General features: G+C 31.4%; 2 protein-coding genes across 8 annotated transcripts in view; both read right to left on the reverse strand.

Moving 5' to 3' along the window:
* Positions 1–172: 172 nt before the first annotated feature.
* LOC114124191 (glucose dehydrogenase [FAD, quinone]-like) lies at positions 173–7,016 on the reverse strand. Its single transcript, XM_027987379.2, has 4 exons — positions 6,376–7,016; positions 2,102–2,582; positions 1,431–1,935; positions 173–1,313 (listed from the first exon to the last, which is right to left on the reverse strand). Exons 1-4 carry the CDS (start codon positions 6,622–6,624, stop codon positions 641–643), a joined length of 1,908 nt encoding a protein of 635 aa, XP_027843180.2. The 5' UTR covers positions 6,625–7,016; the 3' UTR covers positions 173–640.
* Positions 7,017–10,348: 3,332 nt separating this feature from the next.
* Positions 10,349–15,591, reverse strand: part of LOC114124190 (PR domain zinc finger protein 1-like) — a 65,591-nt gene continuing 60,348 nt past the window's right edge. For 6 of the 7 annotated variants that reach the window (XM_050206348.1, XM_050206346.1, XM_050206347.1 and 3 more), the window contains 8 exons: positions 14,982–15,155; positions 14,799–14,915; positions 13,889–14,014; positions 13,639–13,771; positions 12,765–13,212; positions 11,677–12,653; positions 11,333–11,561; positions 10,349–11,238 (listed from right to left, as the gene is read on the reverse strand). In XM_050206348.1, coding sequence (XP_050062305.1) covers positions 11,004–11,238; positions 11,333–11,561; positions 11,677–12,653; positions 12,765–13,212; positions 13,639–13,771; positions 13,889–14,014; positions 14,799–14,915; positions 14,982–15,155 — 2,439 coding nt within the window. In that variant the 3' untranslated portion in view covers positions 10,349–11,003. The remainder of the gene's footprint in view (positions 11,239–11,332; positions 11,562–11,676; positions 12,654–12,764; positions 13,213–13,638; positions 13,772–13,888; positions 14,015–14,798; positions 14,916–14,981; positions 15,156–15,591) is intronic. The other variant, XM_050206351.1, reaches the window with a different exon arrangement.

A 15,591-nucleotide genomic window follows, 5' to 3' on the forward strand; every position in this document is an offset into this window, starting at 1 on the left:
CTAATTCTTAATAATAATAAAAACAATACAATTATATATTGTATTTTATACTAATGCATCATATAAATAATATAATACATTTTAAATTTATAAATTATCATAATTCATTTGAATAAAATAAAATTGAAATAATTTGTTATACATAGCATACGACACACTCGTATATTTCATACCCAATATAGTACTCGTATTACTTTCAGTTCCTATACATATTATCTTACTTAGTCTCCATAATAAATTAGTTGATTTCCTTTTTTCCTTTTAATACATTTATTATATTTCGTTTATTAATACAAATAAATTAAATAAAAGAGTAAGCAATTAAAAATTACAGTTGTCGTACGTCTTATAATATAATGTACGATATACATCTTAAAGATAATTGTTAATCATACTTGAGAAATAAGTAAAAATGTATTTTTGCAACAGTTAATATTGTGAATGAATAATACAAATTCAATCAATATGATTAAGTACACTACGGTTACTGGTTAGTGATTAGGTTTACGAACAATATAAATATCAATAATAATTTTATCCTTTAAATTTAATTTGTATAAATATATACACCTATATCAAATTGTTTTGATACTCAGAAATATTTGAACAACGACTTACCACCACCTCCTAAATGTGTTCTTTATATGCTGTGACTTAAATATTTACGGTGTCCAGCCCAATCTTGCTTGATCATGTCAGATGCCTTTTCTGCGATCATAATCGTTGGCGCGTTAGTGTTGCCATTAACAATCGTAGGCATTATAGAAGCGTCTACCACTCTCAAACACTTGATGCCTCTTACCCTCAACCGTTCGTCCACCACAGCATACTCGTCGTCCACCGGGCCCATCTTGCACGTGCCGACCGGATGGTAAATGGTCATAGTGTAGTGACGAGCCTGGCATTCCCAGTATTCGTCTGATAAAAGAGCGTAACCCTCGCACCCTGGTGGAGGAATGTTGTGAATAGTGGTGTTGATCTTGCTCATGGCCACTGTCTGGCTGATAGCGTATCCAATTTTAGCACCCTCCACTATGGTTCTGACGTCCCGTGGGTCGCTGAAGTAATTTGGCACGATTTTTGGCGCAGCGTAAGGGTCGGAACTCGTAATATCTATGTAGCCTCGACTGTACGGCCTCAGTAAAAGCGGTGCTATCGTAAAAGCATCTTGGTATAGTATGGGTTCGAAAACTTGTTCGTAGTACTCGTCGGAGATGCCCACACCCCGTTTGTTCAATAGACCTCCGTCGTCGTTGTCCCCAGCAGTTGCCATAAACAGTTGAACGTCCGGCCAATCGAAATCATTGTTGTAGCTGTAACGATAAAACCATTTATAATAAAATTACAAAACAAAAACAAAACCTAGAAAACCACGATGACTTGTTAATGTATTTAATCTATTTTAATTCTGAAATTGGAAGCTTGCTCACCGCGTATTTACAAAACCCATGACCTCGCCGAGCGGTATCCTAAAGAGTGGTCCCACATTGTCACGAACGAATTGAACGAACGAGTCATATGAAAACACCCTCGGTAACACTACCCCCAGACCGAGGGGGTTGGATTCGTTGGGCGAATCGAACAAATATGTTACTCCACCCATCGCAATGTGGTCTTGCAGGTTCTGCCCCACGCCCGGTATGTGTTTGGTGATTTTGATGCCAACTTTACGTATTTTATCGGCAGGTCCTATCCCGGACAACATCAACAGGTGGGGCGAATTTATTGCGCCCGCCGAAAGCACCACTTCTTTTTTGGCTCTCACCAATATCGGTATTGACCCCATTTTCGATATCAGTACACCCGTTGCACTGCCGTTTTCGATCTCGATTTTTAAAACATGAGTGTGTAAGATGATATGAAGATTTGGACGATCTTTGATTGGTCTCAAAAACGCTTTGGCCGTACTACACCTCAGCCCGTCTCTTAGAGTTCCTAAAATTATATATGTCGCACAATTCAATAAATCATCAATTTATGTACTTAATACGAAATTTAAACACCGAGGTGAGTAATAATAAATATCAGAAATACACCACAAAATATGTTTCGTCTAGTACTTACTGGACCTACAACATTTTATTAGTTGTTTAATTAGTACCTTGAGATCGCGTAAATCCTGTTTGACTCTGACCGTTTATATCGACTTCATCGTAACCGACTTCTTTGGCAGCCTCCAAAAAACTGTCCACGATCGGCGAGTGCGACCGGAAGTGCTCTACGCTAAGGTATCCTCCTTTTCCGTGATACTTCGAATTCATGAGCTCCGGTATCCTCATGTCCTGGGACTTCATGAAGTACGGCAATACATCCTTGTAACCCCAGCCCTCATTTCCAGCGTCTCGCCATGCGTCGTAATCCCTCTGGTTGCCCCTGACATACAACATAGCGTTCAGAACACTGCTGCCTCCGATGACTTTGCCCCGAGGCCAGCTAGATTGGTTCCCGGTGAAGCCCAAACATGACGATTGACTGGGTTCTGTTTTGTACTGCCAGTCAATAGACGTACGTTGGAGAGAAGGATACAGCAACGGTATTTCTGACAATACCGGTTCGTCCATTCCGGCCTCTATTAATAGAACCTAAAAAACGAGAACGATTGTTGTTACTTGTTAATTGTTATATTATTCATTTACTTTCTAGATACATATTTTTTCCCATTACAGCTATGATCGATTCATAATTCATAAATTGCAAACCTATATTAACAACTATAGATAGTGTTTAATTGTATTTTAAATTACATTTTTATTAATTAGGTACAAATTGAATACGATTAATGTTTTAGTAATAATTTAACGCTTTGGTAAATAGAAAACAATAATTGCGATTTTAGAATTTTAGAATTTTTTTATTCCACAGTATTTGTGTGATTTATAATTTTAACTACTATTGAATCAAATTATACATAATATAATATTATATTGATGTTATGATAATAAATAATAATAGATTTTTTAGTAAGACAGTTCAAATATATTACAAAGTTCAATTTCATTATTAAATTAAAACTGTGATATTATTTGTTAATTCGATTGAGATAGGTCTAATTTAGTTGACTATTGATCATTGTAATAAATTTATTTTACAGGAGTACAATATTTTATTTTTTACATTTATGACAACATATTATTGAAAATAAATAAAAATAAAATACACAATCTCTGTAATATTTTAAATCACATATTTTTATTGTTTAAAAAAATAATGTTTAAAGGATTAATTTATTTACAACTTAAATCATTTAATTTAAATACTCTATCTTTCAAATAGATATAACATTTAAAATTATAATTTATAATTATCAAACTTTTAATAAATAACATTTATGTGAGAAAAAGATTAATTTTCAATTAGTATAATTTTTATTTATACAATTATACATATTAAATTACTGTAATGACTTATGATGTAAAATCAAAAATTATAAACTTATTACCTTATACATTTAAATTACTAATTTTATTGTTATTATTGTTTAGTATGATAATATAATATAGCAGTATATACTATATTATATTATACATACATTGCCTACCTTACTATAATATAATAAAGTAAGTTAATGTCTGAATTGAATAAATTCATCATAACTAGTTACTACTTGTTATATTAGCAAATTTAATACAAAATTACATAATATGACCATTAATGAACAGAATAAATACAATAAAAATATCTAACCAACTATAATATTATTTAATTGTTGAACATTAATATTTAATATAGTTCAAATTTGTTTACAACTCAAAAAAATCAAATAATATACGTCAAAACTGCAGTGATATTTAAACTTCAACATACTTCTAATCTAACTTTTTTATTCTTATTATAATTTTATAAATAAAAAAAATTAGAGCACCAAAAATCAAAAACTGAGAAATCTATTGAAGTATTAAAAATATCAATTGATGAACCATTCTTGAAGATGAAAAAATATTTTATGTATGACACATTTCACTTAATTAAATCTGTATGGAACAATTTCAAAAAATATGATTTTATATACAAAAGTTAAGTATACTCATAGTCAGATATAACACAATTTTATAACATCGATAAAAATAAAACTCCAGAGTTAGAACCAAAGCTTAAAGAACAGCACATACAATTACCATCTATTTCACTATTGAGAGTGTGCCGAGCTACTCAAACGTTCAGTCATATTGTAAGTTCAGCTATGTTTACACTTATCATAAATAATTTAATGAACTCAAAAGTTTTATATACTGCAAAATTTGTGAATATAATAGATGACTTGTTTGATGTGTTTAATAGTTGTTCATTTGATGAACCAAAAATATTTCGAAAATCATTAACTGACAATTCGAAGCATTGGATCTTTTTAAATGAGTCTTATGAAATTCTAACAAAATTAGAAATTCAAAATTCAAAATTCAAAATTCAAAAAAAAAAAAAACAGCCACCGTGTATAAGAGGTTGGCCTTGGCTTTCAAATACTAATAGTTTGAAAATGCTGTTGAAAGATTTAAAAAATAATTTTGAATTTGAATATTTGCTTACTAGATGACTGACCCAAGATTGTGTAGAAAGTTTATTTTCTGTAGAACGAGCAAAAAGTGGAAATAATGTCGCGCCAGATTTGCCTTAGTTTTATTCGGCCATACAAATGTGCATAACACAACAACTTCTAGTTACTCCTACATCTAGAAATTTTGAAAGGAAGCTTGTGAGTTTTTAACTAAATGCAATGACTTATGCAGAATAAACAAAAATTTAATTTGAAATTAAAACGTTTGGAAAACGAATATTCATTAGCTAACAAAGTGGACTCCTCATTTGATGATAATTTAAGTGCCATGAACATGAACATTGCATCCATAAAGTTGGATTTGCACAAAGAAAATTCTATAAAATATGAAGCTGATTAGGTATGTTCTAAACTAAGTCATATTGAATGCCTTGATAAATTAGCTACAAAAGATAAAAATTATATTACTAATATTTCCGAAAATACTTTTATTTCTATGAAACAGTATAGATGTATGATGAATTTAATTTACTCTATTAAGTACAATTACTTTTGTAAGTAAAATTATATGCTTATTTTATAACAATATTAATAATTTCTTAAAAAAAGTAAAGTTGGAGTTAAAATCAAAATTATTGAAATAATTAATAAGTATATAGCTATAAAACCAGGTCCAGATATTTGTTTAAATTTTACATTTTTATTAGTAGATAAAATATTAAATGTAAGTATAAATTCTTAAAACATAATAACATGCCTTCTTTTAAAATAATTAAGTACAAAAAAATTAAAAAAATTATGAACTTGTAAATTAGGTACCTAGCTCCTACTAATTTTATTATTTATTTTACACTATGTAATAAATATATACATAATAATATTAAATCTATCATATATTAGTAACTTATGGGCTGTTTAAATATTTTTTCTTACCTATAGCTATACCTAACATATTAACTTATTATTTATCCTGACATGTATCTTAATATTTTTTAATCTGTATTATGAGTAAAATAAATATTAATACATTATAATATTTAAGTATAAGTACTAATAACTGAGTCAAACTGATTTTTTATTTAGTAAAATATCAAATTTGTGCAGTAGTAGGTGGGTAGATGGTATACTTTAGGTTTGCCCCTGTCAAATAAAATTGTCAAACCACCACTGCACTGTTTTCAGTTTTTTTAGATTTTCTATAACGAGTGTTTATTAAATTACATAAACCGTGATGAACACAGATGTCAAATAGTAGTATATAAGTTAATTGACAAACAAAAATTTAATTTTAAATTTTATAATCTGAAATAAGAATTAAGAATGACTAGTCAAGCAGGCTGGCACTGACAGCAAAATATACTCAATAAGCGCCTGGCAGAATATGTGTAGACAACCACTACGACTACGGGCGGAATATTATGTAAGTCGTGTTTCTTATCGTAGGCTGTCCCGTATGACAATAATTGTAATATTATTAAGTATTTGAGGAAATCTAATAGTAAATATAAGCATATGTATATATTATATCAGTGGCTTAGCCAGGATTTTTCTTCGGAGAGGCTATAAATTTTTTCACAGCGGTGGTTTACCTAGGTTCTTCCATAAGTGTAACATGTTAATGCCGAAAAATTATTAATATATAACAAATAAAAAAAGCTATGATAATTTAAAATCAGTTAAATACAGTTTAAGACTTTTGTAGCGTTTTTTATACACCATTAAAATAATTTTTCAATTTTTTTAAAATTTCGGGGAGGCTGCACTCCCCTCAGCCCCTCCCCTGACTACGCCACTGTGTTATATCCTACATGAAGGCTTTTTTACACACAATCACAGTTATGACTACGAGGAGGAGTGATTAGGTGAATATTTTTTATCGTTACCGTCCAGTTGGAGTTCTCGGACAGACGGTTGGCCATGACCGAACCCGCGGAACCTCCTCCAATCACCACGAAATCGTACTTGTCCCTGATCTCAGTGATCCGACGGTCCGGCATCCGGTGATGTATGTCCTCGATATCGGGCCGGAAGAAGAGTATGGCCACGCGGAGGAGCATTATGAAGCTAACGCAGGGCACGTACGACATAGCCATTCGGGAGGCCCACAGGACCGTGAACGGGTTGAGCGCCATGGACGACGGTGGCGACCAGTAAATAGACACTGCTGGCGGCAAACACTCCGGGAAAGCGGACCCCTAACCTGACCTGTTACTCGGGCACAGGAATCGGCGGTAGTGCGAGACACACCATGCACGTCAAGCGCACGAAATTACGAAATTCGGACGACGGCCGGTGACGAACGAAATTTAGCGATTCGGCTTGCGATGTGCGGACGACAGACGAGGCGATAATGATGTTAATGCGTATTATGACCGTTGTCGGCCGAGTATGTAATATTGCTTAATATAATATATCCTTACCGGAAAGACGCGATATTATTCATCCACTTCAAATTACACTCAATCTACTTCATAGAATAAAGATTAGGTTAGGTACTTCGCGTTGCTTCCAGTCATGCGACAATAATAATAATAATAATCTTGTGAACTTGTAAACGTAATGTTTTTTTTTCGCAATATCCACTCATATGATATTATATACGATATACTGGTGTGACGATAATAAAATGGAGGAATAACATGTGTTTTTTTTTTAATATCTTGTGTTAACATTTTTTCATCTATAAGACCCTCGTGATTTGAATTCAATATGTAATACCTACCGCGATTATTGTTATTTTATATATCTGTACACACTACACATAGTTTGATACTTTGATGTGGACAATAATCATTGCGTGGCTATAATTCATATATGGAATGTCATACTTCGCACTTTTCAAAATGTTAAGGTCACACCAAATTAAGTAAAATATTAAAATCGTCTTGTTATAATATGCATTGAAGTTAATATAGAACCACAGATATATTATAAGTAGAACAGTGGTCGTACTCAATCTGTGAAGGTATTTTAAGTATCTCGTTAAAATAAAATATGGAAACTTTACTTTTTACTAGCACTTTTCTTAATAATTTTAATTTTGGAGGAGGAGAATTAAGAAAAATAAACAAAACAATTTTTTTTTTTTGTAGTTTATAAACGAAAAACTTAAATAAATTTATTAAACGATTTTTGAGTCTTATTTTTAAGGATATTTTGAAATATTAAAGATTCATAATATGCAGGATTTTTTTTTAATGAGTTTTTAAAGTTCAAATTTTGATGAAATTAGGTATATTTTAAATGAAGAATACCAATAGCAAAATTTCTATAGTTAAAAAATTACTGAAATTTTAAATAAGTAGGTAGTTATTTTATTATTCTGACAAAGCCAAAAACTATTCTTTATTGATAATACCTATTTTCTATTATCAATCATTTACGTTAATATTTTTATATGTTAAAGTAAGTTAAAAAAGTTTAGGAGTCTTATTGAGTTTAACAGTTTATATAAATCAGTAAATTACAAGTTTGCAAATTATTTTATTAATTTTTTATTTTTAATGAGTTGAAATTTGATGATTTTCTCATATTAATGTGAAATTAAGTTATTCAAAAATTGTAAAATCTTATTTTAAATCACACTTATGTGAGTAAATAAATACATTTAATGCTTCTTCAAATGGTAAAGATATTTGAGAATATTTTGTTAAGTATTTTAGTAGTAGGTATATAAAAGGTATTAATAGTTCAAACTATTAATATTAATATTAGTATAGTGGATAGAAATATAAACTTTTCAATTTAAAACTAAATGTAGAAATATAAAGGTATACTTTCGTCTTTCTTTTTTAATATTTAATATATTTTATATTGATAAGGCATGAATTATAAAATGCCTAGGTAGGTTAGGTTAAGTAAATATCATATCTATACGTAACTAATAAGAACAGCTTATAATATAATTTATGTTGACAGAAATAGTTTTAAAAACTCAAAACATAACAAAATTAAACATTAAACATTTAACATTGTCAAAATTAATACTATTATTTTATGTAAAAGAGAATTTCAGCATTTAAAATGAGACGATTTTGATGACATTTGGTCTTTTGTATTATCATTAGATTCCTACTGCTGGTAGGACCTTAAACAATATGCTACATAATAACCTATCCGTTTGTCCTAGACCACCTCTTTCTGGACCATCAAAAGCAACTACGCCACGCAAATTATTGTAGTGCGAACTATGCGTTTATCCAAGGTCATCACAATTTGTTATGTGCCTATTCTCAATAATCAATATCCTATATTCCTGTATTGCACAGCCAAAATAAAGAGACAAAAGGTTAATAATACACCGAATAATATCAGTAAACTAAGTTTATAGCTGTCGGTGATTAAAACAACTCTTCCCCGTTCTATACCGATTCATAGTCTATAGTGACTAAATGCATATTATATCAATCAAAAAATAAATATATATATATTTAGGTAGGTATATAGAAAAACCCCCAGAAGCTTACACGCGAATATATAAACCATGTTATTTAATAATAGATGCTTATAGATGGCCATTTACAAAAATAATAAAAATATTTATACAATATATTTTATATTTATATTTTTATAATACAATATAAAATAATAATAATAATAGGTATGATGTTTTCTTTTAATTAATTTGTTTTGAGAATGATTCATTATGATTTATGAGTAATAAAAATGTTTATGTACCTATTAAATTTGTTCTAACAATGACAGTGAAAATGTGTAATTGTATTTAATTCAATACAAACTACAGAGTGTGGTATATTAACTAAGTACTAAATATGTAGCTTGATTTCGTTTTTTTTTTTTTTTAACTAATATACTTGCAATAACTAATAAAAATATGCTGGATTAATAGTCAGTACTTTAACGTAACACATAGTTATTCATCAGGTAGAATTACTATACGCAAAGTAGTGTTCTCTAAGTATGGTCTGGTAAGTGATAACATACAACAAACTGAACAAACAATGATCAAATTACACTTGATTTTACATTAAATATATTATCATAATAACTTCATATAATTATAGATAAATATGTACTTCAACATTAATCATTATCCGCCGTAATCATTTATTTGAACCAAAATCGTAAAAAAACATATTCTGTATGAACATAATATTATAAATAATATCTATATAATATACGTTGTATGTATAGGTATATAATATTATAAAGATACTTTTTGGGTGAAGATAGTCGATAACTAATTTTTAAACTATTCTGTTCGCGCCAAGACGATTCGTGTGAATTGGTTTATTATTATTATACTTCGAGATACCAAATCGGCGGGCTATCGCGATATTATGCTAATGACCACGACCCCGGCAATCTCCTTATTATCTCCCGTTTCTTAATTATTTATATTATTATTATTATTATTATTATAGTATTACTATTGTAGTATTATCTTTGATTATCGTGTTGGTTAATAATCTGTTCTATATATCTCTATATATTGTTATTATTTTATTTGATATTCTCATTGTTATTCGGCCAACGCTCTTATTATTATTATTATTATATTAGTCACTTGTATAATACTGTAGCTATTATTCATCTGTTCGCTATATATCTGTTATATATTACATTGGCCCGTGGTGTTCCACTCGAGCTCCGTCGTTATTTCAATAAACCTTTTTTTGACATTACGTCAACTTAAATTCGGTGTTGTGATTTATCCAACAACTCCGGTAGTCGATGACATTGTGTCAATCCGTCAGCGTTCGACGATAACCGTTCGCCACGCCGGGTGCCGAACCTCTACCGTGGGATTCGAAAATAAAATTCGAGAAAAAAATATAGCCTTAAAAAACTAGTGTCTTCACTATCAAATCACAAAGAAAAATATTACAACCAAAATTCCTTCACTATATTCAACACAATCGTTATCTACAAAACATAACTGAGATCAACATCAAGATAAAACATCATTCATATCATACAATAACAATACAATAATATAAATTTAATTAATTATTTTATAGTAGGTATATAATTTATGTAGATATATTATATGTATTTATATTTTTACATTTTACAATCTTCATAAATAAAAAACTCGAAACAACATTAGGAACATTTAAATTACCTATATCTGTTTTAGAAGCACAAAACTATACAAAATTAACAATCAGTACATTTTTTTGTCTATAAATTGACCACTAAAAACAAAAAAAAATTGTCAAATGCAGTTTTCTTTATCTGCTCTGAGAAAAGAATTCCTCTTTTATTTGACAAACTTTCATTTAAATAAATATTTGGCTTCTTTGAGCTTATAGATTTTCGCCAGAAAAAATACTTCTTTAATAATTAGCCTTTACGTTTGTAGGAGGGGGAGGGGCCACAAATGGTAATGGTTGTCGAATTCACTTGTTACGGCCATTGAAATTATGATACACAGTTAATATCCATAGCCTTAGAATGCAATCACGTCTCCTTATGTGCACTTGATTAAGTGCCTCTGTTCGATAACCGATGGTCGTTGAATCTCTTCCGGTTGGACGAGCGTCATTACCTATTGATGATGTGGTTGCAGATACATGTCGTCATCATCATTATGTTTGTCACTAACGTGCGGTCCATCATAGATATTTTGATTTGTGTCGTCGGCATGTTCCATTATACCGTTTGAGTAATTATTTTGATGATACGCCTGGTAATCAGGACTAGAAATCTGTTGTTCAGCAGCATCGTCCTTGCCAACCGTGTATGGCGGCCTACAGACAGTGGTCTTGGTCCTCCAGTGGCTTCTAAAGTCAGCACAAAAACAAATACACCGTTAGTAACTATTTCCACCTAAAGACACCGCCAAAAAAATAATTGGCATTATAAATGAGTACTGACTTCAACCCGCTGGAGCTAACGTACGATTTTTGGCAAGAGTGACAGGCGTACGGTCGCTCATTGGTATGGATGTGTCTGTGACATTTTAAATGCACTAGTTGAGTGAACCTTGACGAGCATATCTCGCAAACGAACGGTTTTTCACCGGTATGTACCCTCGAGTGTGTTTTAAGGTTAGAATTGCAATTAAACCGTTTTTGACACACATCACATTCGTGCAGACGTACTCCTGTAATAAACAATAAAATTAACTATCATTCATATAATAATTATTGTTATCATTACATTATAATATGTATATTGTATACGTATATATACAACGTGTTCGGGGTGAATTCGCTTACCGTTATGTACGTAGTTGTGTTTTTCCAGATGAGCCATTTGTGTAAAACTCTTTCCACATGTCTTGCATTTGAATGGTTTTTCGCGGGAGTGCGTTCTCAAGTGTGCTTTCAGGTTGTACAGTTGACCACACGTCTTGTGACATACGTTGCACTCGTATTGCAGTTTTCCGTTTTTCTTGCTGATCGGATAGGGCAGAGATCTGTACCCACGCAAGTTACTAGTGATTCCAGGATTTTCGCACGACGACACGCCGTCCGGTGAGATGGAGCCCACCGGCGGACTGTTGGCGCTGGATTCCACCGGATGATTGCCAGAAGAGTGGCACTGATAGCCATCTGCACCGTTCTGCGGTGGGAATAAATGCGGTTGGTGGTGGTACGGCATATATTGCATCTGTTGACCAGGGGGAGTAGGGCAGACCAGTATTGCAGGTGGCGATGGGCTACGGTGGATTTGGTGTAAGGGCGACAGTATTTTAGTAAACGAATCTGGACTGACTGACGCGTTGATGTAGCCACGTTGTATATAAGTTGGGTCGACAACCGGCATTTGTGGCGGAGCAGTAATCGACGGAGAAATCAGTGCTGGTACTGCCGAGGGTCTCGAATCTTTGTTTTGCAGCAAAAGTTTCTTCAACAGTGATTTATGATCTCCGGGGTATTGATAGATTACCGATGGCGGGGGCGACGCAACGGGTGCATCGAGCTTAATTTTTTTCGGAAGCGATTCGATTGTATCATTGCACAGTGCACTGGGCGATGATGGTTCAGCGTATCTTTTGGGTGACTGGGAACGGACGACAATCACTGACTCGGCAGCCGACACTACGACCAGAGGTGGCGTTTGCTCTTTTTGTGATTGGTCTGAATCTTTTTTGTACTGGGATGCTTTGTGTAATTTAATTTTCACGTTGAGAAACTCGTTAGTTTCCATTTCAATTGCTTCTTTGTCAGGTTTTGGCAATTTCGATTTTTTACTAAAAATAAATAATTTATTTTTTAATTAAAAAATTGTATTAAAGTTAAAACGTAAATTGAACTCTTATGTAAATCGTTTTATTTGATTCAAATTGTTTAAAAATATTTACCTGTAATCCAAAATGCAGTTAGAACTATCGTCAAAATCGGATAAATGTTCGGGTGGTGTAGGTGCATCGTTGTGGTGTGTGTGGCTGTGATATCCTTCGTCAGATCGTACTAAATGAGATTGAGCGTACCCTTGAGCTTTTTCTTCGTCGTCTACGGGTCTCATTCGTAACTCATCTAACTGCAAAAAGTCAGTATTTCCATTGTCTATGTATTCTTTGATTGAACTAATTACTACACGACGCATTGACGTCACATTATTAGTCATTGCTTTATCAAACTCGTTACGTACATCATCGTCCTGCCAGTAAAACCGATTACCAGATTTAAGTGTAAAGTCGCCACTATCTGAAGGCAATGGTGGAGGTGTTAAAGAAGTTGATGATGATGACATCGTATCTGCACCATCGGCTAGCATGGGTAATGTAGGAAACGTAAAAGTTTGTGTTTCTGTAAAACAAAATTAAAAGTTAATGATAAATTAATGTAGCTAAATTAAAATTAAAAATAAAAACAAATTTAAAAACCATTGTTTCTAATTTATTTATCATTGTACAGTTATACATGTTTATAACTACAAAATAATAATTATTAGGTAAATTATATGAAATTTATGCTAGTTACTCAAAAAATTTTTTTAAATGTTTAACGAATTCTAATCTAACGTGAATGTCCGCTCCGTAGAGTTCGTTTATATTTGTTAGTTATTTAAGTGTATGATCATTATTCGCCATAATTGTAACGCGGCGTTGTATATAGGCAAAACTTATACACCTGTGCGTAAAACAAAATTAATACTAAATAAGCGTATACGTTTCTAATCAAAAATCTAATGTTCGTTTTTCGTTAATCATTATTCATTATATTTTTACTTACTTCCTTGCATTCCTTGTATCATCTGTTCAACATTTGATGGATAGTTTAGCCTTTCCGCAAATTCACGACAATACCAAACAAGAAGTTCTTCATTTGGAAAAATTGGTCGGATTGTATAAAAAAATATATCAGTCTATAAAAATAAAACATTAAATACATAAATAAATAGGATTTTTGACTATAAGTTCATATTACAAATATATTATATTAATTCATCGAATAATTTTTTTAATTTATAATTTTTACTCACTCCGCATTGACAAGCGATCAGATTCTGTGACTGTGGTGAATATGGGGCACTTACATACCGCATCCAGTTGGATTTCGTTTCATCGTAGGTATTTATGTAATAGAACGGTTTGTTCTCTTTATAAATCTGTAATAATTCGAGATATTAAGTAAACGAAAATTAATTGAAAATGTATTTACTTAATATTTCTATTAGGTGATAGTTAATAGAAGAAAGGTATTGTCTAAATAGCCAAAGCAAATTTACCTATCGGCGCATTTTCCGCCAAAAATTATCTATTGGGCTAGCACGAGTATTGGACCTAATATTTATGTTCATAGCCCATTCGGCTACCATTTTCCTAATCGGCTCCCGTTTTACAAAAAAGATCAATTTCTAAACGGGAAAAAAGTCAAAAAGGTTTTACGAACAGGAAATTTCCAAACGGCTCCAGTTATTTACATCACAAGTTCATTTTCATTTCATACAGACTTAAAGCTGTCTTAAAAGAGGTGTGGTTAAATTTTTATTGGTGTAAACTAAGTAAATTATAAAACGTATACAGAAAAATCATATATTGTGAATTTTTTATTAAAATAATATTACATTTTAGTGTTATAAAAAAAATGCATGTATAAGTAGAAGTATAAAAAAAATCATACATTAGCCATTTTTTTCATATAATCCATACGTGTTATTTCACTAGATGAAAATTTGTTTCCTAATGAACTCTACTTCTTTTAAAAAATTAAGTGTACCTACTGACATGACTGAGCTTTAATTTAATTTTTTTTTCTGCGGAAGCCGTTTATCCAACGATAAAAATAAGGTACGGACAAAGATAAGAAAGCATCATTAAACCCAATAGGTAGGAAATTTATTAGTTTGAAAGAATTATGAAAGAGCTACATTAATTTTTAACAAAACTTACCCTCCAGAAGTATTTCCGTTTTCCGTTTGGTGCGTGCTCTGTGACGCACACTTCACCTACTAATGGACCATATCTTGTGCCTGATGGAATGTATATGGCACTTTTAACGCCAGCAATCTATAAAAATAATTGGTTAATAAATCGTAACTAAATGTTTAAATTTTATTTTATTTTAATACTTACTTTTTTTCCAGTTTTTTTCAATTTGAGATTTCTGGGTAATGAACTCTCTGCTCGATTTGAATTATTTGGATCTGCAGGTTTATCCAATACAACAAAATCGACAAACTTGTCAAATTCTTCTTCTTTGATTGAGTTGAAATCAAAAGGCAAATCGGATTCCATCGGAGGCGTTTCCTGAACGGGCAAAAATATCATGGTTTAAAATTAATACATTCACTAACGGAATCAAATGTTTATGATCGTTCAGGGTCATGTTGGTCTATTGATTTCACCTTCCAAGGCGGATATACTTAGCTATTTCGTTATGACGCGTTAGCCAAAATAAAGATATAGTTCATGTAGTCAAAAGAAGTAATAAATATATTATGTTTATCATAGAGAGTTATTTCTATTCGCATTTACTTATTGAACGTGTAGTTTTAGACAAAGAAAAATAAACAGGAAAATCGTACGCCACTTTGAATGTAGTTTTATATTTATATCCAAATAAAAATAAATATAGCTTGCGAGTTGCGACCTTAGATATTTTATTATTAGAACTACTAGAAGGCCAATAAAATGAATAACTATACACAAGAAAATAGCAATAATGAAACCGAATCATATGGTG

Source organism: Aphis gossypii, chromosome X (genome assembly GCF_020184175.1).
Source record: "Aphis gossypii isolate Hap1 chromosome X, ASM2018417v2, whole genome shotgun sequence".
Lineage (NCBI taxonomy): Eukaryota > Metazoa > Arthropoda > Insecta > Hemiptera > Aphididae > Aphis > Aphis gossypii.

What these genes read in the sequence shown, in the direction of transcription:
- LOC114124191 (XM_027987379.2), bottom strand. Translation starts at nt 6,624, where the DNA reads ATGGCGCTCAACCCGTTCACGGTCCTGTGGGCCTCCCGAATGGCTATG. An exon ending in CCGAGAACTCCAACTGGACG is followed by an intron (nt 2,583 to 6,375) that starts GTAACGATAAAA and finishes CTCGTTTTTTAG; the next exon opens with GTTCTATTAATAGAGGCCGG. An exon ending in ATGGGTTTTGTAAATACGCG is followed by an intron (nt 1,314 to 1,430) that starts GTGAGCAAGCTT and finishes TTATCGTTACAG; the next exon opens with CTACAACAATGATTTCGATT.